Source organism: Gobio gobio (assembly GCF_949357685.1).
Source record: "Gobio gobio genome assembly, chromosome: 22".
NCBI classification, from domain to species: Eukaryota; Metazoa; Chordata; class Actinopteri; order Cypriniformes; family Gobionidae; genus Gobio; species Gobio gobio.
Genome location: NC_137118.1, coordinates 44,439,380 through 44,465,141, shown reverse-complemented (window position 1 = coordinate 44,465,141; position 25,762 = coordinate 44,439,380). Strand labels below are relative to the sequence as shown.

The 25,762-nt window shown below is 38.3% G+C and overlaps 1 protein-coding gene across 3 annotated transcripts in view; it reads right to left on the bottom strand.

Annotated features, from left to right (window-relative positions):
- ttc28 (tetratricopeptide repeat domain 28) overlaps nt 1–25,762 on the bottom strand; it is a 442,541-nt gene that overhangs the window by 122,284 nt on the left and 294,495 nt on the right. For all 3 annotated transcript variants that reach the window (XM_079805114.1, XM_079805115.1, XM_079805116.1), the window contains one exon: nt 24,142–24,272. In XM_079805114.1, coding sequence (XP_079661240.1) covers nt 24,142–24,272 — 131 coding nt within the window. The remainder of the gene's footprint in view (nt 1–24,141; nt 24,273–25,762) is intronic.

Sequence of the window (25,762 nt, the reverse complement as noted above, 5' to 3'; positions counted from 1 at the left end):
TTTTGACAGACATTATGCACTCAACACAGTACTAATACTGCTATAGTCAGTATTGTTATTGTTAACTGAAAGTAAAAAATGTAAATATATATACATTATATTGAAAAAAGTATTGGGACGCCCCTCCAAATCATTGAATTCAGGTGTTCAATCACACCCATGGTCAAAGGTGTATAAATCAAGCACTAGGCATGCAGACGCTTCTACACACATTTGTGAAAGAATGGGCCGCTCTCAGGAGCTCAGTGAACTCGAATGTGGGGTACTGTGATCGGTTGCCACCTGCGCAATAAGTCCACTCGTGAAATTTCCTCACTACTAAATATTCTAGGATCAACTGTTAGTGGTGTTATAACAAAGTGGAAGCAATGGGAACAACAGAAACTCAGCCACAATGTGGTAGGTCACGTAAAATCACAAAGCGGGGTCAGCGCATGCTGAGGGTCACAGAAGTAGGGCTGGGTTTCGATTCAAATTTCAAGAATCGATTCGATTCCGATTCTCAAGATCTTGAATCGTTTATCATAATTCGATTCGATCCGATCTGATCTTCGAGATTTAGATAAGTGTTTTTTAAGAAAGCATTTTTTTCCAGCTGTTACCTGAATTACTGGACTGTAGTTATGCAACATATTGATACTATTATTATAGACATTAAACTGCAAATTAATGGAGTATTGATGGATGCAAAGAACAATCCCCCTTCCAGAGTGTTGATACAACTGCTTTCACAAACTTGCACTGGTGTAGACGTCAGAGGACGCAGAGGTAGCCTATATCAGCAGCAGTAGACCAATTATTTAGACGCGAACCTGATGTATTATTAAAAATGACATTAAGAATTGACATTAAGATCGCAAAGGTAAAGGAGGCGCTAAGCGTCACCGTAAAGTTTTGCGCAATAACATCCAGGGAATCACCAGACCCGCCATCCGTCGTCTGGCTCGCCGCGGCGGTGTCAAGCGTATCTCCGGTCTGATCTACGAGGAGACCCGCGGAGTGTTGAAGGTGTTCCTGGAGAACGTGATCCGCGATGCCGTGACCTACACCGAGCACGCCAAGAGAAAGACCGTCACCGCCATGGATGTTGTGTACGCGCTGAAGCGGCAGGGACGCACCCTGTACGGCTTTGGAGGATAAACGCCTGAAATCAAGAGACACCACAATCTGCCAGATCGCAGCTTTTAGCGTTTCTGGAGTTTTCAAAGATCACATGTTCGCTGTTTTAATGTCCTTCCACCTCGCACGAATGCGTGAATTCAATGACGCGGCAAATAAAAATTCACGGGGAAAATGTAGGCCTATTATTAAATCGATCCTCTGAGTTACGGATCGATCTTTAGAAATTAATATGAAAATCGATTCAGAATTGGTGAATCGATTTTTTCAACACAGCCCTACACAGAAGTTGCCAAATATCTGTAGAGTCAATCGCTACAGACCTCCAAACTTTGTGTGTTCTTCAGATGAGCTCAAAAACAGTGTGTGGAGCTTCATGGAATGGGTTTCCATGGCCGAGCAGCTCATCCAAGCCTTACATCACCAAGTGCAATGCAAAGTATGGGATGCAGTGGGGTAAAGCGCGCCGCCACTGGACTCTAGAGCAGTGGAGACGTGTTCTCTGGAGTGACCAATCACGCTTCTCTGTCTGGCAATCCGATGGACGAGTCCGGGTTTGGTGGTTGCCAGGAGAACGGGACTTGCCTGACTGTATTGTGTCAAGTGTAAAGTTTGGTGGAGGGGGGATTATGATATGGGCCACTTAGTTCCAGTGAAAGGAACTCTTAATGCTTCAGCACACCAAGACATTTTGGACAATTTCATGCTCCCAACTTTGTGGGAACAGTTTGTGGACGGCCCCTTCCTGTCCCAACATGACTGACCAGTGCACAAAGCGTCGCTCCATAAAGACATGGATGAGCGAGTTTGGTGTGGAGGATCTTGACTGGCCTGCACAGAGTCCTGACCTCAACCCGATAGAACACCTTTGGGATGAATTAGAGCGGAGACTGAGAGCCAGGCCTTCTCGCCCGACATCAGTGCCTGACCTCACAAATTCCCTTGTGGAAAGCCTTCCCAGAAGAGTTGAAGCTGTTATAGCTGTAAAGGGTGGGCCAAGGGTGGGTTAAGTATGTGAACCCTTTGCAGAATCTGTGAAAATGGGAATAATTTTAACAAAATAAGAGAGATCATACAAATTGCACGTTATTTTTTATTTAGTACTGTCCTGAATATTTTACATAAAATTTGTTTACATATAGTCATCCACAAGACAAAAAAATAGCTGAATTTATTAAAATGTTCCCTGATTAAAAGTTAATGAACCCTTGATTCTTAATACTGTGTGTCGTTCCCTCATGATCCGCGGTTGTGTGTTGTTCTTTGAGTCTCTTGTTTGTCCTGAGCAGTTAAACTGCCCGATGTTTTTCAGAAAAATCCTCCAGGTCCTGCACATTCTTCAGTTTTCCAGCATCTTTTGCATATTTGAACCCTCTCCAGCAGTGAATGTATGATTCTGAGATCTGAGGACGATTGAGGGACTCGAAACACAACTATTAAAAAAGGTACAAACATTCACTGATGCTCCAGAAGGAAACACGATGCATTAAGAGCCGGGGGTGAAAACTTTTGAACAGGATGAAGAAATGTTTCTTATTTTGTTTAAATATATATATATATATTTTTCATTTAGTACTGCCCTTCAGAAGCAACAGAAGATACTTAAATGTTTTCCGGAAGACGCATTAAGTCCAATTTACCTTGATCTTCAAATTCAATAAGTTTTCACCCCCGGATCTTAATGCATCGTGTTTTCTTCTGGAGCATCAGTGAATGTTTCAACCAGTACTAAATAAAATAAAAAAAACATGCATTTTGTATGATCCCTCTTATTTTATTCAAATGATTCACATTTTCACAGATTCTTCAAGGGGTTCACATACTTTTTTTTTTATAAATGAGTTACACTGAATAGAAAAATCTGCTTTGCAGTGTCTTTGAGGATGCATAATTATATAACTAGTTGCATTTTTATTCATTGCATTTAGCATAGTTTTCCCCTGTCGTCCATGACCTGATCCGAACACACCAGCTGAAAACCAAAGTCTTGAAGCCTTGATATTCTATAAAGTGTAGTAAAAACCCATTGATAGCCAAAGCTGAATGGGATTAAACTGTGTTTAGCTGCGGTATGTGTGCCGTAGAGAAATGCTATGCTACAAATAGCGAGAAAAAGAAAAACAGAGCTAGAGAGAGACAAAGAGCACGCTCACAAGAAGACAAATCAGCCATGAACATATGCTGCGAAGAAGAAACAAGCCATCTGAACAGATTTACAACCTGATCGACTGATTAAAAACAGCTCCGTGACTTTTGTCAAAGACATCTCGACTTAAAAGAACAAAAAAATGTTTCATGCGACTCTGCATTCCAACAGTATTTCACTGGCAAGCCTCACGTCATATTTCACCTTGAAATCAAAATAAAATAAGGTACATATATATATAGTAGTGGCCAAAGGGGATGTTTGTTTTTAATGGCCTTAATTGTTTGAGTAAACCATCAAAATATGAGGAAAATATAGATTTATATTTAAATATGAGGGAAAAACAAAACACTAAACTTGGTTTGGGTATTTATCTGGCAAAATTGTTTCGCAAAAAAGGCAAACTGCAGCTACAGGTTTATTTTACTATGCAAAATAAATATTTAATATTAATATTTCATTGGTTCTCTTGTTTTTGCATGTGTTCATAATTTCTTTGTATGACAGCCTGGCCACAAATTATGTCGGCACAATCTGTCATGTTTCATTGCGTTACTACCACAAATAAAGCCCCAAGCACAACACACACACACACACACACAATAAGGATCATATATGCCAAAAGGGATTAGTTGTCCATCATATGTTTTTGATTTAAGGGTGAAACATGATCTAGGCGTGAGATTCACCTTCCTAACAATGTTTGACTTATTTAGACTCATCTCAGCAGTGACACACACACTCAGACTCAAACCCACCCAGACATCAGCTCTATTGATCTCTGACATTGACGTGCGAGCGAGCGGCCCACGGGCCGTGAGAGTGCAGCGCAGACCTCTGGGGAGAAACTCTCGTATAATCCATCACCTCCCTCTCCTCTGCTCTCCTCCTGAGGAACAATCACACATCACAGGGTGTAAAAAAGCTACAAATTTTGACTGACTGATAACTCACTCTGCTCCTGATGTAGCTTTCATCAATCTCAAGGTGACTCCAGGCCTCCAGGGGGCGTAGTGGAGTCGAACGCAAAACAACACTACAGTCTACATAAACCTCTTAGAGCAAGCTAGATGGTATGAAAGCAACATAATGAGAGTATGATTACAGCTGGTTTGCTGTAGCTAATAGAGTAACTTCAGTGTTTATAAACGAATCGATTGAGTAAATGATTCAATGACTTCCTCATAAAGACACTCAACTGAACGAATCGGCATTTTTGAATGAATCAATTGAAAAAAAACCCCGACTCAGTGGCTGTGTTCCAAATCGCCCCATATACCCTCATTCACTATTTTCACCCTACATTACGCCACTAATATAGTTCACTTGTAGGAGTGAAGTATTTGAAACTCTGGCATGGAAACTATGCATTAAGCGGTTTGTAAAATGGATGGATGATTCAGCTGCGTGCGCCATCTTCTGGTGAGATGTGGGAATTCATTCGGCATGACCTTAACAGTGCATTATGGGTATTCTCTAGCCGTTGAGTGTACATTGGTTGTACACTCGTTATTGCGGTGCATTGTGGCATTGAATGAGTGCATTCGATAACATCCACTATGTTTTCAGACACCACTGCAAATGTCTGTCCCCTCAAATAGTAAGTTTAAGGGTATAGAGGGCGATTTCAGTCCTCTTAGTCCAGTTCTCAGCATTAAATCCTAGACTGAGACAGTGTAGTAAGTGCGTATGGCTACGACACACGTTCCCGCCCCCACAGTCACGGCATGAAAATACTATTAAATACTTTGCAGTACAAATCTTTATATTAACAGTCTTTCTACTAATGAAATACAGTGAATGACAAGTGTCTATGGTCTCCCAGTGTTAAGTGATAATTTACCCCAAAACAAAATATTACACGCCTTCATCGCCGAAAACATAATTTTTCTCTCTTAATTGGCGTTCACACTGGACGCATTTGACGCGAATAATTAGCGCGATGGTGGACACTTGAACATTTTGAGTTTACTCGCTTCATTCGCGCGTGAAATTTGCTTCATTCGCGTGTGACATTCACTTCACAACAGACGCAAATTTGCGTCATGGGAGGGGCTTCTGCCACGCGGTTCATCTCGTTTAGAAATGGCTGACGTTAAAATCTACTGTTAATGTGTGACAAAACGTAGTTTTATGACTTTTTCATGATAAGCTCAAATCTGTGGTTTATTTATAAAACTATTTGAACATTTTATCTGACATTTTAGGAGTTGTGAGCTCCAGTGGATCACTGACTCACACGTAATCAGTCATGTGTCGCAATCTACTGGCTTAAATATGTAACATGCAGAAAGAATCACTTTGGAACGCACAAACACAGACAATATTTAATATTTTTTCATATATTTTAAATTTCATATTGTATTTTATATATATTAGGGATGCACCTATATGAAAATGTTGGCCGATGCCAATAACTAAAAGCCAATAATTAAAAGCCGATAACCGATATATTGGCCGATAAATCTAAATCCAAATTTTTGTATCATTTTTGAGAGCCTGATTACAAAAACAAAAGTCTCATCATTAAAGCCAAGTCCCAAACACACAATTATGATGTTCTCATGATAGTTTTATGAAGTGTATATGACAGACTTGCGCTGCACAAGTATTTTCCTTTTTTGAAGTGATTCCAATCATATTTCAAGCAATTCAAACCCATCATGATGAACAGTGAGCATCTGAAGTGTCTCAGCTGAAGGAAATAATACATTATTTATCCGCTTTAATATATCAGACACATTTTCTTATTGGGCTGATAATGATAACATTAAAAATGAACATATATCGGCCAATGCCAATATGGTGGCAGATATATTGTGCACCCTTATATATATAAAATGCTATATTTATTTTCATAAAATTTTCACTCACACTGATAATTTTTTGTTTCTAAAATGAGATGTAACTGTTCCAAGTTGAACACACTAGAGAAATCCAGCCTCTTTTCTTTGTGGAGTCTGCATTGACCCTGACTGAGGCCGAACAGTGTTCAGAAGAGAGAAATGTGTTTATCGGTGATGAATGGCGATGGAGGGCAGGTCTCCATCAGTTCAGGAGTGGCTTGACCTCTTCTGCTGCGGACACCTACAGAGCGTGTGCTACAGGAGTATCTTTACACAGCACACATACAAACACGACTACACGAGCGTCGCTCTCTCGCTCTCTCTGCCTTCATTAAAATGGAGTTCCTAAAGCTCCCATTCATCTTTCTGACAGGCGTGCCATCGATCGACCTCGGTGCAGGATGCAATTCCAGGCCTTTAAATGACTCTGCGCTTGGTCACTCCAGTCGGACGGCGCTCCGGTAGCCGTAGTCCTGCCCTTCCGTGTAGAAGAGGGTCAGTTACTCAAACGATGCGTCCACACCACGGCTCATTACACCCCGACCACACGACGGGTCGCGGCTCTGTGGCAGAGCGCCGTCGTCTTTGATTTGATGTGCTTGTATGGAGCGCATCGATGAGGGACCATTGACGCTGACCATACACTGACACAAATGTATTCTGGATTGAGAGGAATCGATTGTATATTTTTCCAGTATATTTACTCCATTTTAGGTATATAGAGTGTAATAAAGTACGCTAGTGCACGCTCGGAATTAATATTGTTTTGCCAAGCAGTGCACAATTAAAAAAGCATTTTGACAATGTCGAGATACAATTATATATACTGTATATTTATATTATTATTAATTTTATAACATTATATATATATACACTCACCTAAAGGATAATTAGGAACACATACTAATACTGTGTTTGACCCCCTTTCGCCTTCAGAACTGCCTTAATTCTACGTGGCATTGATTCAACAAGGTGCTGAAAGCCTTCTTTAGAAATGTTGGCCCATATTGATAGGAGAGCATCTGCAGTTGATGGAGATTTGTGGGATGCACATCCAGGGCACGAAGCTCCTGTTCCACCACATCCCAAAGATGCTCTATTGGGTTGAGATCTGGTGACTGTGGGGTCCATTTTAGTTGGTCAGAAACAATGCTCAGGTAGGCCGTGGCATTTAAACGATGCCCAATTGGCACTAAAGGGCCTAAAGTGTGCCAAGAAAAAATCCCCAACACCATTACACCACCACCACCAGCCTGCACAGTGGTAACAAGGCATGATGGATCCATGTTGTCATTCTGTTTACGCCAAATTCTGACTCTACCATCTGAATGTCTCAACAGAAATCGAGACTCATCAGACCAGGCAACATTTTTCCAGTCTTCAACTGTCCAATTTTGGTGAGCTCGTGGAAATTGTAGCCTCTTTTTCCTATTTGTAGTGGAGATGAGTGGTACCCGGTGGGGTCTTCTGCTGTTGTAGCCCATCCGCCTCAAGGTTGTGCGTGTTGTGGCTACACAAATGCTTTGCTGCATACCTCGGTTGTAACGAGTGGTTATTTCAGTCAAAGTTGCTCTTCTATCAGCTTGAATCAGTCGGCCCATTCTCCTCTGACCTCTAGCATCAACAAGGCATTTTCGCCCACAGGACTGCCGCATACTGGATGTTTTTCCCTTTTCACACCATTCTTTGTAAACCCTAGAAATGGTTGTGCGTGAAAATCCCAGTAACTGAGCAGATTGTGAAATACTCAGACCGGCCCGTCTGGCACCAACAACCATGCCACGCTCAAAATTGCTTAAATCACCTTTCTTTCCCATTCTGACATTCAGTTTGGAGTTCAGGAGATTGTCTTGACCAGGGCCACACCCCTAAATGCATTGAAGCAACTGCCATGTGATTGGTTGATTAGATAATTGCATTAATGAGAAATTGAACAGGTGTTCCTAATAATCCTTTAGGTGAGTGTATATATATATATATATATATATATATATATATATATATATATATATATATATATATATACCGTAAATCCTCTAATATAGGCCCGGGCCTTTATTTTACTCAAGCGCATCGCGGTCCAGGCCTTTATTGGAAGGAGGCCAGAATTAGAGGCAGGCCTCAATTTCTATTTGAGCAAATCAAACTACCAGTAGAATGACTAAAAATGAGATTTTGCGTCTATTTCAACCTATAAAATACTAGGTTCATTTATTGAAAACGTACAGTTACCATAACATTATGGTATGCATACAGAACATTAACAACAAATACCGGTAATTCAGGCTAAATTCCAGTGTAGAAATATGGTAACAAAAACGTAGCAAACATAGGCCACCGGTAGTGCATTGTAAACACTTAACCATACACGGTGATAATTAGGTTATTGATTCATAACAAAAGGCAACAGACACCTTACCGCTCCAAAGTTTAACCATTCCTGTCTCGTTTGGTTTGAAGTTATAAAAAAAAAAAATCCTCCAATTCTGTTTAATCCTCGTCCTCCTCAGTTTCCTCCTCCTTTTCATCTCTCCCTGTAAACTCCTCATCACTCGCGCCAGCCTCTACAACAAGTTAATTATTGTACAGATCCTCTTCGTCCTCCTCATGTTCCGCTGCGCGTCTGTTCTCATCCTCGCGCCGTAATTAAATGAAATGAATGAAACTTGTTTAACTCAACCATAACATGTTAGTTACAAACTGTAGAGCGTGCAAGATTGTCATTATGTTTATACTTTATACTTTCGTTTTTTGGGGCGAGAGATAAAAGCCCGAAGAGATAAAAGCCCGCCCACACTGACAATTGATTGGTTGACTTACCGAAACAAGCCAATCAGGACGCTCTCCGTCTTACATGCGCTTCATTAGGTGCACACTAGCACACACACGTAAGGTTTCTCGCTCTCTCCCTCTCTGCCGTGCGCGCGTGCACAGTTTGTGTCTCGCATGCGCGCTCTTGCTCGCTCGCTCTAGATTGCGGGAGAATTTTACTAATTTGCGGGCATCAGGGAGCTGCTATAAATATGCGGGAGACTTGGGATGTCTGGGTGATTGACATGACCAGTACCCTGTGGTACTTGCATGTTACTATCACATGCAAGCATAATGTTGAGGCCTGCCCAGAAAAACGTTGGTTCTAATAATAGCCCCGGCCGCTATTAGAGACCGGCCTTTATTTACCTTCGGTGACAGCGAGACCGGCCAATGTTGGAGACCCGGCCGCTAATGGAATACAGGCCAATATTAGAGGATTTACGGTATATATATATATATATATATATATATATATATATATATATATATATATATATATATATATATATATATATATATATATATATATATATATATATATATATATATATATATATATACATTAATAACACATTATTAATACAAATAAATAATACAATGTAAGAAATACAGGAGACTCCATTAAAGAGGAGCAAAAAAAGTCAATATCAGCTAAACAATTCATCTCTGACAATGGTGCATTTGTTCTTCTTGTGAGGCCATAATTTTAACTGCCGGATACATGCACACAGTATATATACAGCAAGTGCATATAAAAAAGAGAGGTGTATGCACATAAACGCACACACATACCAATAAAAGCTCAGTTACACACACACACTTAAGGGCCTGTGAGAGCATCACTGATCTCTGCCTCGCCTGAGGTGAGATTTCCTCCATAACCTGAGGAATCCTGCCTGAGGCAAATATACAGCATCACAGCTACTGATGACCTTTAAAACACACACACACACACACACACACACACACACACACACACACACACACACACACACACACACACACACACACACACACACACACACACACACACACATATGTCTCTCTCGCTGAGTAAACAGACTTTAAGAAGTCTATATTGTGCAATAAAATCTAAATGGCAGGTGCTTCAGGCAAAGGTTGTGACAGGAAGAGGAAAAAGGATGGAGCAATTTCCCGATCCGGCTTCATCTTCCTGGAATCTCTTTAATCTCTCAATAACACTTAAAAGTCATCATGGCCCTCAATATATGATCCGGACCACAATTCATCAGCAACAGACATAATCAAACCTCAATCTCCTTTACACACACAGATATGGGGCTCTGAACCTCTCAATGGCTCCTCAATAGCCACATATAATTTATCTGCCATAAAAATTGCATTGTGCCAAATTTCAAAAAGACAAAAATGTATGGTCATTTTGCTCCTCAAGTGCTCAGGAAACAAGGAGATTCTAATGATCTTATTTTTTCGGACTACTTTCAATAATAAAAGAAAAATGGATGAAGGCGTTTCAGGGAGTTCAGAAACACTGACACTGATATAGAGAAGAACTGGAACTTAAACTCAAACAGCAACATTACACACTCAAGAAAGATGAACTCTTCCTGTGCCACTAGTGGAATCAAATACAATTACAAAAAATACTGACTAATATCTTCCTAAAAGGCTTCCCAAACAATAGATTGTTTGGTCTAAACTCACGCTATTGGTTGAGCAAGATGATGACACGTCAGACCGAGAAATGTTTGAAAACGCCACAGAACCACAACGTTTACACTCTAAAGGACGTGAAGTCAACATGAAATACCGCTCATAACCCATTTAACTTCATGTTTACAATATTTAACAAGACCAACAAGGTGAAAAGTATCTCTATATGACAAGTGGTTGAAAAATAAGAGGGACTGATGATGTCAGTGGAAAAGGAAAGTCGTTTCAGAGATGGAGCAAGTTTGATATTTTGATGAAAGATTATGAAGATATTCTTTGCAGTAATGTGCACCACTGAATGGCTCATAATAAGACCAGGAATGTGCATTCCAAGTTGACTTAAGCATTGAAAACATCACTTACTTAAAGTCAAAACCTTTATTTTTATAGCGCTTGAAAGGGGTACTATAATGCCCCTTTTACAAAATGTAAAATAAGTCTCTGATGTCCCCTGTCTCTGATGATGGTGTGAGTGTGTATGTGAAGTTTTAGCTCAAAATACTCCACAGATCATTTTTATAGCATGTTAAAATTGTCACTTTTCGAGGTTGAGCAAAAACGCGCCGTTTTTGTGTGTCCCTTTAAATGCAAATGAGCTGCTCCTCCCGGCCCCCTTTCTAGAAGAGGGCGGAGCTTCAAGAGCTCGTGTTAGCAGCTCCGATTACCTCACGCAGACACACACTAAAAATATCAGAAACTGTTCAGCTTTTATGTTCAAACCGGAGTCGGACAATGATGGAGAGACTCAAGAAGAAGTGACGACATGTAGAATGAGGCATTTCCGATTAATTTATGTAACTGATGTGTTATCTATCTTCCAAGTCATCGACTAGCATATTCTGTCATGATAATCTATAAATCGCTCGTGTGGGAACTGTTGTAAGATGCACAGAGACAGAGAATATCTGCTGCATGAAGAGAGAACAGGTATAGTTTAGTTTAATTACGGTAATAACTTATGTTGTCATCTTGCTTTTATGACATGCTATTGCATTTGTGTTACGTGTATTGCAATAAATGTGAAAAGACTCCATGTGCTCGACTACAACAAGTCTTCCTCTTTCCGTGGCCTTTGTTTTGCGTGTTCCCGGGGGCGGGGTTTATGCAAATATTAGGGTTTGTGATGTCACTTAACCAGGAAGAAGCTCGTAGTAGTCCCTACCAGCCGTTTGTTGTAGTCCTTAAAAAGCAAAAGGTTTCAAAATAGAAATAGTTTCAAAGCAGCTTCACAGTAATAAAAAGGAAACTAACAGAATTAATGACGCAAACTTCACTTTCAACAACAATAAAAGAAAGACTGGCAATGGGTTGTAAACCATGCATTAGATTTCAATTCTACATAGCAAATTCAACTAAACAGCATTTTGCATTTGGCGAGTGCTATATAAAAGCGCTACAAACACACACACACGCGTGTCATCAACGAGAGCGTCCGCTATTTATCCCTACCTGTGAGGAAGATGGAAATTCTCAAATGGTCCCAAATGGAGCATGTCCTCTCTGCATTGGCTTTAATTAAGCGGCTGACAGTGACTGCGGCTCACAATTACAGACAGGCAGACAGTGCGGCTCACGCCGGCGCTCGCCGCGCACAAAGAGGACGGGGGCCTGTCGCATAATGAATGCATTTTAACAAGATGAAACCAAACCAATTACAACTGCTGTCATATTCTGAAGTGCTCTGCTTAATGAATATAAGAACAATATGTTACCTAAAAGAGATTAAACCGCCGGCCGGCGCTACGCTCGCTGAACTGCTAGTGAGTAACAATTGCAGAGGACTTCAAACATCACAAAAGGAGACAGTTTGTGTGTGTGTGTTTGGAAGAGAAAGAGCGAAATAAAGATTCAAAACGAGAAGAAAGATGTAGAAAGTGAGGGAAAAAAGACATCAGCCACGTTTGGAATGGAATACTCGCATGCTTGCAATTTAAAAACTAGTATGTGAAACACTAAGTTTCAATAAAATGAATACTTTTATGCAGCAATGATGCATTAAATGTGACATTTATAATGTTACAATGTACAATGTTTAAATAAATGCTGTTCTATTCATCAAAGAATCCTGAGCATCACAAAAATATGACTGTTTTCAACATTGATCATAATCAGAATCATCATTTATCATAATATTTAATCATAATTTCATCATATTAGAATGATTTCTGAAGGATCATGTGACACCGAAGAATGGAGTAGTGATGCTGAAAATTCAGCTTTGATCACAGGAATAAATTACATTTTACAATATATTCACATTGTACTAATATTTCACAATAAATATTACAGTTTTTACTGTATTTTTGATCAAACAAATGCAGCCTGGGTGGGCAAAAACATCACAAATCGACCCTAAACCTTTGAACATAATAATTATTTTATATAATCATACTTTTTCAAAATTTATGTGAAAATAATAAGTCAAACAGTATGGAACAATACATCATTCAGACAGTGGTGCGCTACACTGTTGTCACATGACCTCATGACGTTGCTTGTGAGTGCCAACCAGTTATTGTCTCGGAAATAAAAATATTAATTTAGCATTTTAATCTAATTTTGTGTAAAAATTGCCTTTTGGCAGTCTAATCAAGCAGTGTAAAGAATTTTGGTAACACTTTACTTAAAGCCTTTATGTATAATGCATATAAAAGCATTTTTAATGCATTAATAATGCCACCTTATAATGCATTGCATGGTCTTATTAATAATTGTAAGCACAGTTATAATGAATTATAGAAAGTATAACAACAACAAAAAAATTCAGATGCAACAATTAATCTGTGAATATTATAATGCATTTTAACTTTGGTTATAATTACTGATGAAAAGATATAACACATTATACCATACATTATGAATAATAATAATGCATTATACATAAAGGCTTTAAGTAAAGTGTTACCAGGATTTTTTTTAAATGTTCACACTATGAAAGGTCAAGTTGAGCGCACACAATGTGCTCTGATTTTATACTTCCCATTTTGGCAGGTCATATATATATATATATATATATATATATATATATATATATATATATATATATATATATATATATATATATATATATATATATATATATATATATATATATATATATATATATATATATAGTAAATTAGCATAATGTGCACAGTACACACTGCACACTACCTTTTTGTGATTGTGTGTGTACGTGCACTGGTTTGACCTAAGTACTTATATTGTGGTGTGTACACTTAGTGCTGGGTATTTCATTGTAGTTTGAGCACTTTTTATTTACTTTAAATCTTGACACAACAGAGATGAATCATTGAGCAGAATATGAGTTATGCCATCCATCATGACGTCTCACCAGCTGCTCTCTGATCGTGAGCTGTTGCCGAAGCGTGTTTGCGTTTAGCGCAACATCATCATCATACATTACAGAACGAATCCAGCTCTCATGTCACATGCAACCATCACTCCAGTCTTCAGTGTCACATGATCCTTCAGAAATCCTTCTAATGTGCTGATTTGCTGCTCAAGAAACATCTCTGATTATTATCAATGTTGAAAACAGTTGTGTTAATTCTGCAGAACTCCTGAACATGCATGAGATGTGCTCAGGAGAGAAGGTGCGCAGCGGAAGGTTTCCTCAGGCAAGGCGAGAAAAAATTTATATATGTAATAACATGAGCTCATTGGTTTGGATTCCGGGGTAATGGAGCGAACACTCAGGGAATGTTTCTCTAGCAGTCACACACACACTGATATACGTTCATCCGCTCTTTCATTCCTAATGCAGTACTGATATAGACTGTAAGCCTCTGGAAGTCCTCCGTCTACATTAATGACTAAATTTAACACTCCTCTGTTGCTTTTAATGATGTACTGAAGTGTTTTCCACTCCATATTGACATAGAGAATCTACTAATGGGAATATCAGGGTAGAATAAGAAACACTCCTTCAACACTGATATAAACTCATAGGGCCCTATCATACATCCGGCGCAATGCCACGCCAGGCACGACGCAAGTGTTTTCTGCTAGTTTCAGCCTGACGCAGTTATTATTTTCATGTATAGCGCCACATTGTTTAAATAGTAAATGCACTGGCGCATATGTTCGCCCATGGGCGTCTGGTCTGAAAACCAGGTGTGTTCAGGAGCATTGTTGGAGTGTTGCTATTTTGAGGAACTGAAAACGACTGCGCCATTGACCAACACAAACCTGCTCTAAAGTCAATAGTGCTTTATTTTTGTGTTATTTAAAGAGCGTGTTAGTAATATGAGCCTATAGGCGGTGAATACTCTGCTTATTACACACACAGGGACGCGCAGCAGCACACACACCTTTTAAAATATTAAAAATAAAAGGATGCCTCTCTGGAGAAGCGTTCAGTCTTTCCACTCGCAAATTCCGCCATGTAATTATCAATCCGCAATGGTTTGAGCACAACTGGCTTTTAAAGGGAATGGGAGATGAGACTCTGATTGGTTTATTGTGCGTTACGCCCAAAACACAACTAGGTACAACACTTCTGGATCATGCGCCTGGCACGCAGACTTTTTTTCCTGTCGTTAAACTACCAAAAGTGAATTCGGTGAATGCGCCCAAAGTGAACCTGCGCCATGTGCTCAGATTGTTAAAATAGGGCCCTTAATGTAAGAAACAAGAATTAAAATGATATACAAGTGTATAAATGCGCCAGGCGCATTAAAGGGTTAGTTCACCCAAAAATGAAAATTCTGTCATTAATTACTCACCCTCATGTCGTTCAACACCCGTAAGACCTCCGTTCATCTTCAGAACACAAATGAAGATATTTTAGTGTAAAGCTGATGGTTGAGAAAGGCTTCAGATAGGCCTCCATTGGCATTCAGTACATTCACACTCACAAGACCCATAAACGGCACTTAAAACGTCGTTACAAGTCCATCTCACCACAGTGGCTCTACAATAATTTTACGATGCGACGACAATAGTTTTTGTGCGCAAAAAAAAAATCAAAATAACACCTTTATCCAGCTTGTTCTTGTCTTCCGTGTGTGCCTCCACGACGCATGCGTGAGAATATGAAGCAGATCCGGTGTTCGGACACATGACCCAGAAGGGATTTGTTCACAAGCAGAGGAAGACGCGCGTGTCTAAGCTGTTGAATTCTACATTGATCATGCTTTAGGTCTCAGAGTAGTTCTCAAAATGGGGATAAAGTGTGCATTTCATGGATTCCCAAATGCCGGCGCTACGTCATATTCTCGCGCATGCGTCGTGGAGGCACACAAGGAAGACAATAACAAGTTGGATAAAGGTGTTATTTAGATTTTTTTTTTCGCACAAAAACTATTGTCGTCGCATCGTAAAATTATTGTAGAGCCACTGTGGTGAGATGGACTTTGTAACGCCTTTCTAAGTGCCTTTTATGGGTCTTGTGAGTGTGAATGTACTGAATGCCAATGGAGGCCTATCTGAAGCCTTTCTCAGCCATCAGCTTTCAACTAAAATATCTTCATTTGTGTTCCGAAGATGAACGGAGGTCTTACGGGTGTCGAACGACATGAGGGTGAGTAATTAATGACAGAATTTTCATTTTTGGGTGAACTAACCCTTTAAAGGGTTTAAACCCTTTAAAGGGTTAGTTCACCCCAAAATGAAAATTTCCTGATAATTTACTCACCCCCATCTCATCCAAGATGTTCAAGTCTTTCTTTCTTCAGTCGAAAAGAATGAGGTTTTCGGAAGAAAACATTCCAGGATTTTTTCTCATATAAGGGTTTTCTATTGCAACCAAAATGCTGAAGGTTCAATTCAATGCAGTTTCAAAGCGCTTCGATGGGCTTCAGAGGCTCTGCACGATCCCAGATGAGGAATAGGGTCTTATCTAGCGAAACGATCAGTCATTTTCCAAAATTTTTTTAAATGAATATACTTTTTAACCTAAATTGTTCTTCTTGCGCAGCTCAGCTTAGGTGCTAAGGATGACGTAATCACGTAGGAAAGGTCACGCCAGACGTAGGCAGAAGTACCGCCCCCGTGTTTACAAAGCGCTCGTGTGAAGACTAATACAAACGCCCTTTAGCAAAAACACTCAATTTTCAACTTCAAAATCGTCCGATATCGCTGTTTTACTTTTTTTTTTTTTGTATTAGTCTTCACACAAGCTCTTTGTATGATGAACAATTTAGGTTCATCATTTTAGGTTAAAAAGTAAACTCACCTAAAGGATTATTAGGAACACCATACTAATACTGTGTTTGACCCCCTTTCGCCTTCAAAACTGGTGACATGGTGCATTATCCTGCTGGAAGTAGCCATCAGAGGATGGATACATGGTGGTCATAAAGGGATGGACATGGTCAGAAACAATGCTCAGGTAGGCCGTGGCATTTAAACGATGGCCAATTGGCACTAAGGGGCCTAAAGTGTGCCAAGAAAACATCCCCCACACCATTACACCACCACCACCAGCCTGCACAGTGGTAACAAGGCATGATGGATCCATGTTCTCATTCTGTTTACGCCAAATTCTGACTCTACCATCTGAATGTCTCAACAGAAATCGAGACTCATCAGACCAGGCAACATTTTTCCAGTCTTCAACTGTCCAATTTTGGTGAGCTCGTGCAAATTGTTGCCTCTTTTTCCTATTTGTAGTGGAGATGAGTGGTACCCGGTGGGGTCTTCTGCTGTTGTAGCCCATCCGCCTCAAGGTTGTGCGTGTTGTGGCTTCACAAATGCTTTGCTGCATCCCTCGGTTGTAACGAGTGGTTATTTCAGTCAAAGTTGCTCTTCTATCAGCTTGAATCAGTCGGCCCATTCTCCTCTGACCTCTAGCATCAACAAGGCATTTTCGCCCACAGGACTGCCGCATACTGGATGTTTTTCCCTTTTCACACCATTCTTTGTAAACCCTAGAAATGGTTGTGCGTGAAAATCCCAGTAACTGAGCAGATTGTGATATACTCAGACCGGCCCGTCTGGCACCAACAACCATGCCACGCTCAAAATTGCTTAAATCACCTTTCTTTCCCATTCTGACATTCAGTTTGGAGTTCAGGAGATTGTCTTGACCAGGACCACACCCCTAAATGCATTGAAGCAACTGCCATGTGATTGGTTGATTAGATAATTGCATTAATGAGAAATTGAACAGGTGTTCCTAATTGTGTGTATTCATTTGTATTTTTGGGGGGGAAATGACTGATCGTTTCGCTAGATAAAATTCCAGATAATTCCTCATCTGGGATCGTGCAGAGCCTCTGAAGTCCATCGAAGCGCTTTGAAACTGCATTGATTTGGACCTTCAGCATTTTGTTTGCAATTGAAAACTATTATATGAGGAAAAATACTGGAATGTTTTCTTCCGAAAACTTCATTTCTTTTCGACTGAAGAAAGAAAGACTTGAACATCTTGGATGAGATGGGGGTGAGTAAATTATCAGGAAATTTTCATTTTGGGGTGAACTAATCCTTTAATAGAAGCACAAACTAAACCATAGAAGAGAAAGATAACGGCTTAAATGTGGGTCCGTTACTAACACAAATCTATCGTAAGACTCAGAATATAGTATACTGTAAGAAGGAAGTCAATCTAAGCCATATGGATCATGGTTTTTATGAAGCTTTTTGTCATGGTCACCATCCACTATAATACTATTCCTTTAACAAAAGCACATCCAAACATCATATTGAGCTTAAATAAAGAGTTGTGATTTGTTATACAGGACAGAGTGATCCGGAGCTGTGCTGTACAACGCCTTGAGAAGATTACGGTGGGTTTGCGTGTGTGTGTGTGTGTGTGTGGTCATTAGGTGGGATCTTGTGTAATTAGTGTGATGGTCATGAGTGTTTACTGCAGTACAGATGAGACCATTAGACAACATATTTAAGAAGGGATGCCAGCACATCTTACACCAAATCCATCACCACAGACTCACTTAAACCAGATGATCCATCACAACTCATTTCTTACATGCATGCCTGCTCAAATGCACCACACATCTGCCGTACCTGTCCATACAGAGAGAAACAACACACGCTTCCTGCAGATCTGCTGCTCAAGCGTGCAACCATATGTCCATTTGATGAAAATGGAACTTGCTTAACATCTAGTCAAGTAGAATTTAAGCCAGAAACATCCTAAAGTACACAAACATCGAGAGCATGAAGTACTTTTTGTGTTCAAACATCAGTATTCTGTGGGAGTTAATCACATCAAGCTTGATATAAATGTGTCAAAAGTTTAATAACCTGCTCAGTAAGATTCCCTTTAAACCGTAGAGCTGAAAGAGAAAAGAAATTCATGTAGAAGATGATCGTTTATGATAATACACGCTATAGTGCACATTTGCGCCGTCATGAGGATGCAACAGTATTTGCGCTGCATTACAAATCGCAGGTGAATTTCAAAACGCAACCATGACTTAAATCAGCATGCGTCCTGGAAAAAAACCTGGAAATATCAGGGTAAGTGTGATATCCTTTCCTGGAAAAGTCACGGAAGTTAATCAAATCGTAAAAGGTCACGGAAATGCCATTGAAATCACTTTAGTCGATATAAATTTCCCTACTAGAAAAATAACTAGAAAAGTCATGAAAACTAATATAACGCCACTGGTCAATAAAGGTGGAGAGAGAAGAATTTGCATTCACATACTTGTATAGAGTATTGTTGTCAATATGAAATCATCATTGAGAATAATGTTTTTTTTTTGTAATTTCCAGATTCATTGTGTTGGGGGAACAGAAGTCTGTCAAGAAAGAAATGATATATAGCATAAAGGATTAGTTCACTTTTAAATAAACTTTTGCTGATATTTTACTCACCCCCATGTCATCCAAGATGTCCATGTCTTTCTTTCTGCAGTCGAAAAGAAATTAAGGAAAAATTAAGGATTTTTCTCCATATAATGGTCTTCAATGGGCTCCAAACGGTTCAAGGTCCAAATGACAGTTTCAGTGCAGCTTCAAAGGGCTTTAAACGATACCAAACGATATCAGATGATAAATAAGGGTCTTATCTAGCGAAACGATCCGTTTCTGCGAGAAACCGAGCAGTATTTATTTTACCTCTTATCAGACGAACGTGATCTTCTCTGAGCTCCGCCATAACTTCCGCTAAGTGAGGTCAAAATACGAGCGTGGTCATAGATATATCGATCGTAGATGCTCATTCGACGGATCCGTGCAGGTGCTAATGAGGCATCTACGTATACATCTATGACCACGCTCGTATTTTGACCTCACTTAGCGTAAGTTGTGGCGTTTGGGGCCCATTGAAGACCATTATATGGAGAAAAATCCTGGAATTTTTCATCAAAAACCTTAATTTCTTTTAAACTGCAGAAAGAAAGACATCTTGGATGACATGGGGGTGAGTAAAATATCAGCAAAAGTTTATTTAAAAGTGAACTAATCCTTTACAGAAAATGACAAAAAAAAAAACTAAAAAAAATTTGGACCATTAATAATTTTTCCCAATTTGCATTACTGTATTACAAAAAATATCTTTCTCATTACTGATATAAGAGAAAATTACATTGTTTATTTGTATTATTAAACATACAATTATGCACAATTTCCTCCAAATTCTCGTTACCATAATTAAAAATATATATAACTATTTTTACTGTAGTGTGAAAGAATATTTGATTATATTATCCATCTTATTATTTGATTTAGACCTTTTTTTTATTATTCATTACTGAATTTTATTAAACATTTTATTTACTAAAGTATATAATGGACATTACAAAAAACAAAACAAAAGCAAACAAACAAACAAAAAAAGCCCATCCAGATTCGTTGTGTTAGGGAAAATTTACTTAATTGACAAATTAAATATATATATTACAGTGTTGTAGTCGAGTCACCAACTGTCGAGTCCGAGTCGAGTCTCGAGTCCCAGTGTTCCGAGTCCGAGTCCAAGTCACCAAAGAAGAGTCCGAGTCGAGTCCAAGTCGAGTCACCATTACCTGAGTTCGAGTCCGAGTCAAGGCTCGAGTCCCGTGTTTGAGAATACAGAAAAAAAATTTAATATTGTGATATATTATTGCAATTTTAAATATTTGGTTTTCAATTTATTATACTTTAAATTATCATTTATTTCTGTGATCAAAGCTGAATTTTCAGGATCATTACTCCAGTCTTCAGTGTCACATGATCCTTCAGAAATCATTAATATTCAGATTTTTTATGAGTGTTGGAAACAGTTCTGCTGCTTAATATTTTTTCATAACCTGTGATACTTTTTTAGGATACTTTGATAAATAAAAAGTAAAAAAAGAAAAAAAAGAAGCAAATGTTTTAAAAATAGAAATCTTTTGTAACAACAATATACACTACTGGTCAGTAATTTGGGGTGTCATTTTTTTTCCTTCTTTTTTTGAAATAAATCAATAATTTTATTCAGCAAGGATGTGTAAAATTGATAAAAAGTGATAGTAAAGGAGATTTATATTATTTGAAAATATGTTTTTATTTTGAATAAATGCGGTTCTTTTGAACCTTTTATTCATCAAATATATTAGGCAGCAGAACTGTTTCCAACACTCATAATAAATCAGAATATTAGCATGATTTCTGAAGGATCATGTGACACTGAAGACTGGAGTAATGATCCTGAAAATTCAGCTTTGATCACAGGAATAAATGATAATTTAAAGTATAATAAATTGAAAACCAAATATTTTAAATTGTAATAATATATCACAATATTACATTTTTTTCCCCTGTATTTTTGATCAAATAAATGCAGGCTTGATGAGCAGAAGAAATTTCTTTCAAAAACATTACAAATAGTAATGTGTCCAACTTTTGGCCTGTAGTGTATGCCATGCCAGCAAATATATTTGAAAAGATTGTTTATTGCTGCTTCCATAGACACCATTGTGTATTTTACAAAGTATAAATGTATTGTTTTGCTATAAATTAAATGTATTTAAATATCTGAAATCTAAAATAAACATAAGCGGGATTCAGCGCCAGCCATTGCAGAAAGCACAGTTTGAATCAGGCAGTTATGTCACATCACTGTACATTCGCTTCACTGTACGTAGACATCGCTGACGTCTGATGCCAAATAGGCAGACATCGCCCAACCCTAGCTTCCTCTGTTTATTATCATATATGCATTAGTCAATAATAGTTATTTTTAAAGCTAATGTTAGCCAATGGAAAGCATTTTACTTACTTTTCTGGGTGCATCAAGTCTTTTCCTCAATTGTGCGATTACACACACAACATTTAGCGCTGCTCTTTTCAGCATTAGATGCAAAATCCGTGTAGGCGAACTTCACGACAAATGTCAACATTTAGCCCGCGGATGCACAAGAATGCGGCGTAAAGTGAGTGACGTCAGTCAGTGAGTGTGTTGTCAAGCAAGGAGAGCGGTAGCAGTGTCTGTGAGGGAAAAAATAGATCATGGCCGGTCTTGGGAGCCCGAAACAGGAAAAGTGTAACATCTTATATCAAATTTTGATAACCTATTTAGTCAGAAACAACGTAATTAATTTGATGAACGCTCAAGTGCGATTTTATATATCCTCGAGACTCGAGTCCAAGTAGGAGTCATCAGTCCGCGAGTCCAAGTCGAGTCACGAGTCCAGGACTCGAGTACTCCATCACTGATATATTAATATAGCCACGGTCATGTGGGCGGACAAAATAATATTAACCAATAATATCACAACCTGCTTTTCAAAATCCAATCAAACTCTGATGGATAAAACCCAGTCCTGCCTTACATGATTTCCCACTGAACAGTCAGTTTCCCTCAGAAACGCGTCACGTTACGCTGCTGAACGTGTTTTTAATGGATGCAGGAATGCGGTCAGGTCCACGGCTGCAGTGAGTAATGAGCACAGATGTGAGGAGGACGCAGTGTTTCTATTTCTGTGCACACACACACACACACACACATGGAGAAGCGCAGAGCAAACACACGGACACAATCTGGACACACAAAAGAAGAATGTATGATTTCCCTCATCCACTCTATTTCATAAAGGGATATGAATCAGATGATGATGAGAAGCCAGCGGATGAGGCATTAGCTGATAAGAGCGCGAGACGTTAAATACAGCCAGTGTGTGTGAGGATTACACAAGTGTGTGAATCTCCCGAAGACTGTCAAGAACATCACTGGGTCATATTTCACCTCAAGATAAACACAAGAAATGATGTATAGCATGGTCTATTTTTTGGACCATTCAAATATTTTAACCATGACAATCAAGCACATTTTTATTCCAAATGCATTACTGTACTACGAAAAAATATCTTTCTCATTACAGAAAATTACATTATTTAATTGTATGATTTAATATTACAATTAAGCCACAAATTCTCATTAACGCAGTTAAAATATATCATTCTTTTTAATGTAATGTGGGCAAATATAATTATAATATATTTTACTGTTTTATTCTTCATATTATAATTATTATTTATAATTTATCTTTTATGAATCATTATTGAATTTTATAAAAAAATAATATAATCGGAATCATCAATGAGAATAATGGAAATGACACAAAAACTGTAAATAAATAAATAAAAAATTTAATTAACTGAATATACTTTATTAATAATATAGTAAAATAATATGTTACTATATTATCCTTCATTTTATTATTTATAATACAATTTTTATTAATTATTACTGAATTTTATTGCAAATTGTTTTACAAAATAAAATAAGAATCATCAATCAGATTAATGGAAATTACAAAAAACATATATATATTTTTTTTAATATTGCAAAAAAATATATATTAAAAATTAAACAAAATTGTACTATGTACTATTTATGTTAATACTATGCAAAACATTTATTTTACTATATTATTCTTCACATTATTTCTAATTTATGTGTTATTAATTATTATTGCATTGTATTACAAATTTTGTTACAAATTAATATAATGGAAATTACAAAACAACAACAACTGTAAATAAAACAAATGTAAACAATTCAATTAACTGTCAAAGTGAAAACAAATAATAATAAAAAATAAAAAAATTACTATGTTAATACTATACCAAAATTCTATTTTATTATATTATTCTTCACATTATTTATAATTAGTTTTATTAATTATTATTTAATTTTATTACAAAATAATATAATAAAATAAAGGAAATGACAAAAACGAATTAAATAAATGTAAAATGTAAAATAAATAAATGTTACTTTTATTTGCAACATATAATTTATATGTAATTGAATTATTATTATGCAATCTTTTGATTTAAGAAGTATGACCCGGTCATGTTTTCATGAGGTTAACTTCTTAAGTAGGACATTTCAGGGTGTTTTCTCAGCGGTGCATCAGAACATATAGACGGCGAGCTGAAAGGAGACAGAAGCGAGACGCCGAGCATCCACAAACGTGACAGAGAGTGGTGAGTCTGCCCCGCGGCTCTGACAAAAACATTCGTCACGCTGCAACACGAGTCCTGGGCCTCTGATAAAGCAATCCCGCGCACTTTATTTCTTTTTGAGGTGAAGATACGGCCACACACACACACACACACACACACACACACACACACGGTTACCTCTCTGTCCTTGAGTTTCATGGCCAGGACGAGTTGGTGTCTGTGGTTGCTCAGGGCCTCGCGATAATTCCCCTTGGAGAAGAAGGCCGACCCCAGGTTTCCGTGAGCACGACACTCGCCTGTCTGGTCACCTGAGGGAAAGCAGAGCTGGGTTAGAAGATGGTTTCCATACACACACACCGACACAACAAGAGCATCTGAGGAAAAGGTGTTCGCTTCAGGAATGACAGGGAAACAGCACCTTCTGGTTAAAGTTGGTTGTTTCTCTTCATCAGCTGATTCAAGCTGGTTTACCGACTGGTAAATGTCACACTTATTTCAATGTTACTTGCCGTTTCTTTGCAGTTTTTGTGAAATGTACTAGCAAATTCTGAGTAGAAGAAATATTTTGCCTTTTGTTTAAGTATCAATTTAGTCTCCTGATGAAATGCTTTTGGAGAGACAGAAATAGATTCAGCTCTGCTCATTTGGTCATGGCCGAAGTTGATGAGAAATGTTGGAGGTCCAATTGAGACATTTGATTGTGGACTTAGCAATAATACTTTACCAAAAGACTCTATTTACTCTCCATTTATTCTCAATGCTGGCTGAGAGAAACAAACTGAGATATTAAGTAGATCACATCTCTATCCATTTAATATAAACTAATTTGGGTGTTTTGTCTTGTTAGATTTAACCAGAAAGGGAACTAAATCCGATCAAATTAAACCTTTTTTTGTATATCGGACAAATGTGACCCTTCCTGATGAACTAGACAAAACTGGACGTTTTTTTGCTAAATAAAAATTACAGTTTTTGTTGGGAAAGCAGACAAAATCTGACCGTTTCTGACCAGATAGGACTAAATTGGACCGTATTTTGCTAAATCTGACCAAATTGGACAGTTTTTGTTGGTAAATCGAACAAAATTTTATAAATTCTAACTGCTTGATTGTTTATATCGTCGCAAAATGTAAAGTGTATTAACACCCCGCTGTAATCTGCTAAATGTGACTATAAGACATTAAGATATTAAAGGGGTCATGACATGAGAAACCAAATTTGCCTTGATCTTTTGAAATATAAGAGGTCTTTATAACATCAAAATGAATAATCTTCAGGTTGCTCACCTAAAACAAGTTTCAGAGCTTAAAACGTCCTCATTATAAACAAAGCATTTATTTAATCAAGCTCCAAAAACAGCTCGTTTTGATATTGCAGGATCTGTGATGTCACACCGGCAAATACGTTTGCATATCCCCGCCTCCAGAGCAAGACATCGACCAATAGTTATACATCATCACATCATAGGCCCCACCCACTGCCGTTCAGCCGCTTAATGGCTGACATTTGCCTACACTGGATGTGAGCATAATATACACCGATCAGGCATAACATTATGACCTAATATTGTGTTGGTCCCGCTTTTGCTGCCAAAACAGCCCTGACCCGTCGAGGCATGGACTCCACTAGACCCCTGAAGCTGTGCTGTAGAATCTGGCACCAAGATTTTAGCAGCAGATCCTTTAAGTCCTGTAAGTTGCGAGGTGGGGCCTCCATGGATCGGACTTGTTTGTTCTGCACATCCCACAGATGCTCGATTGGATTGAGATCTGGGGAATTTGGAGGCCAAGTCAAACCA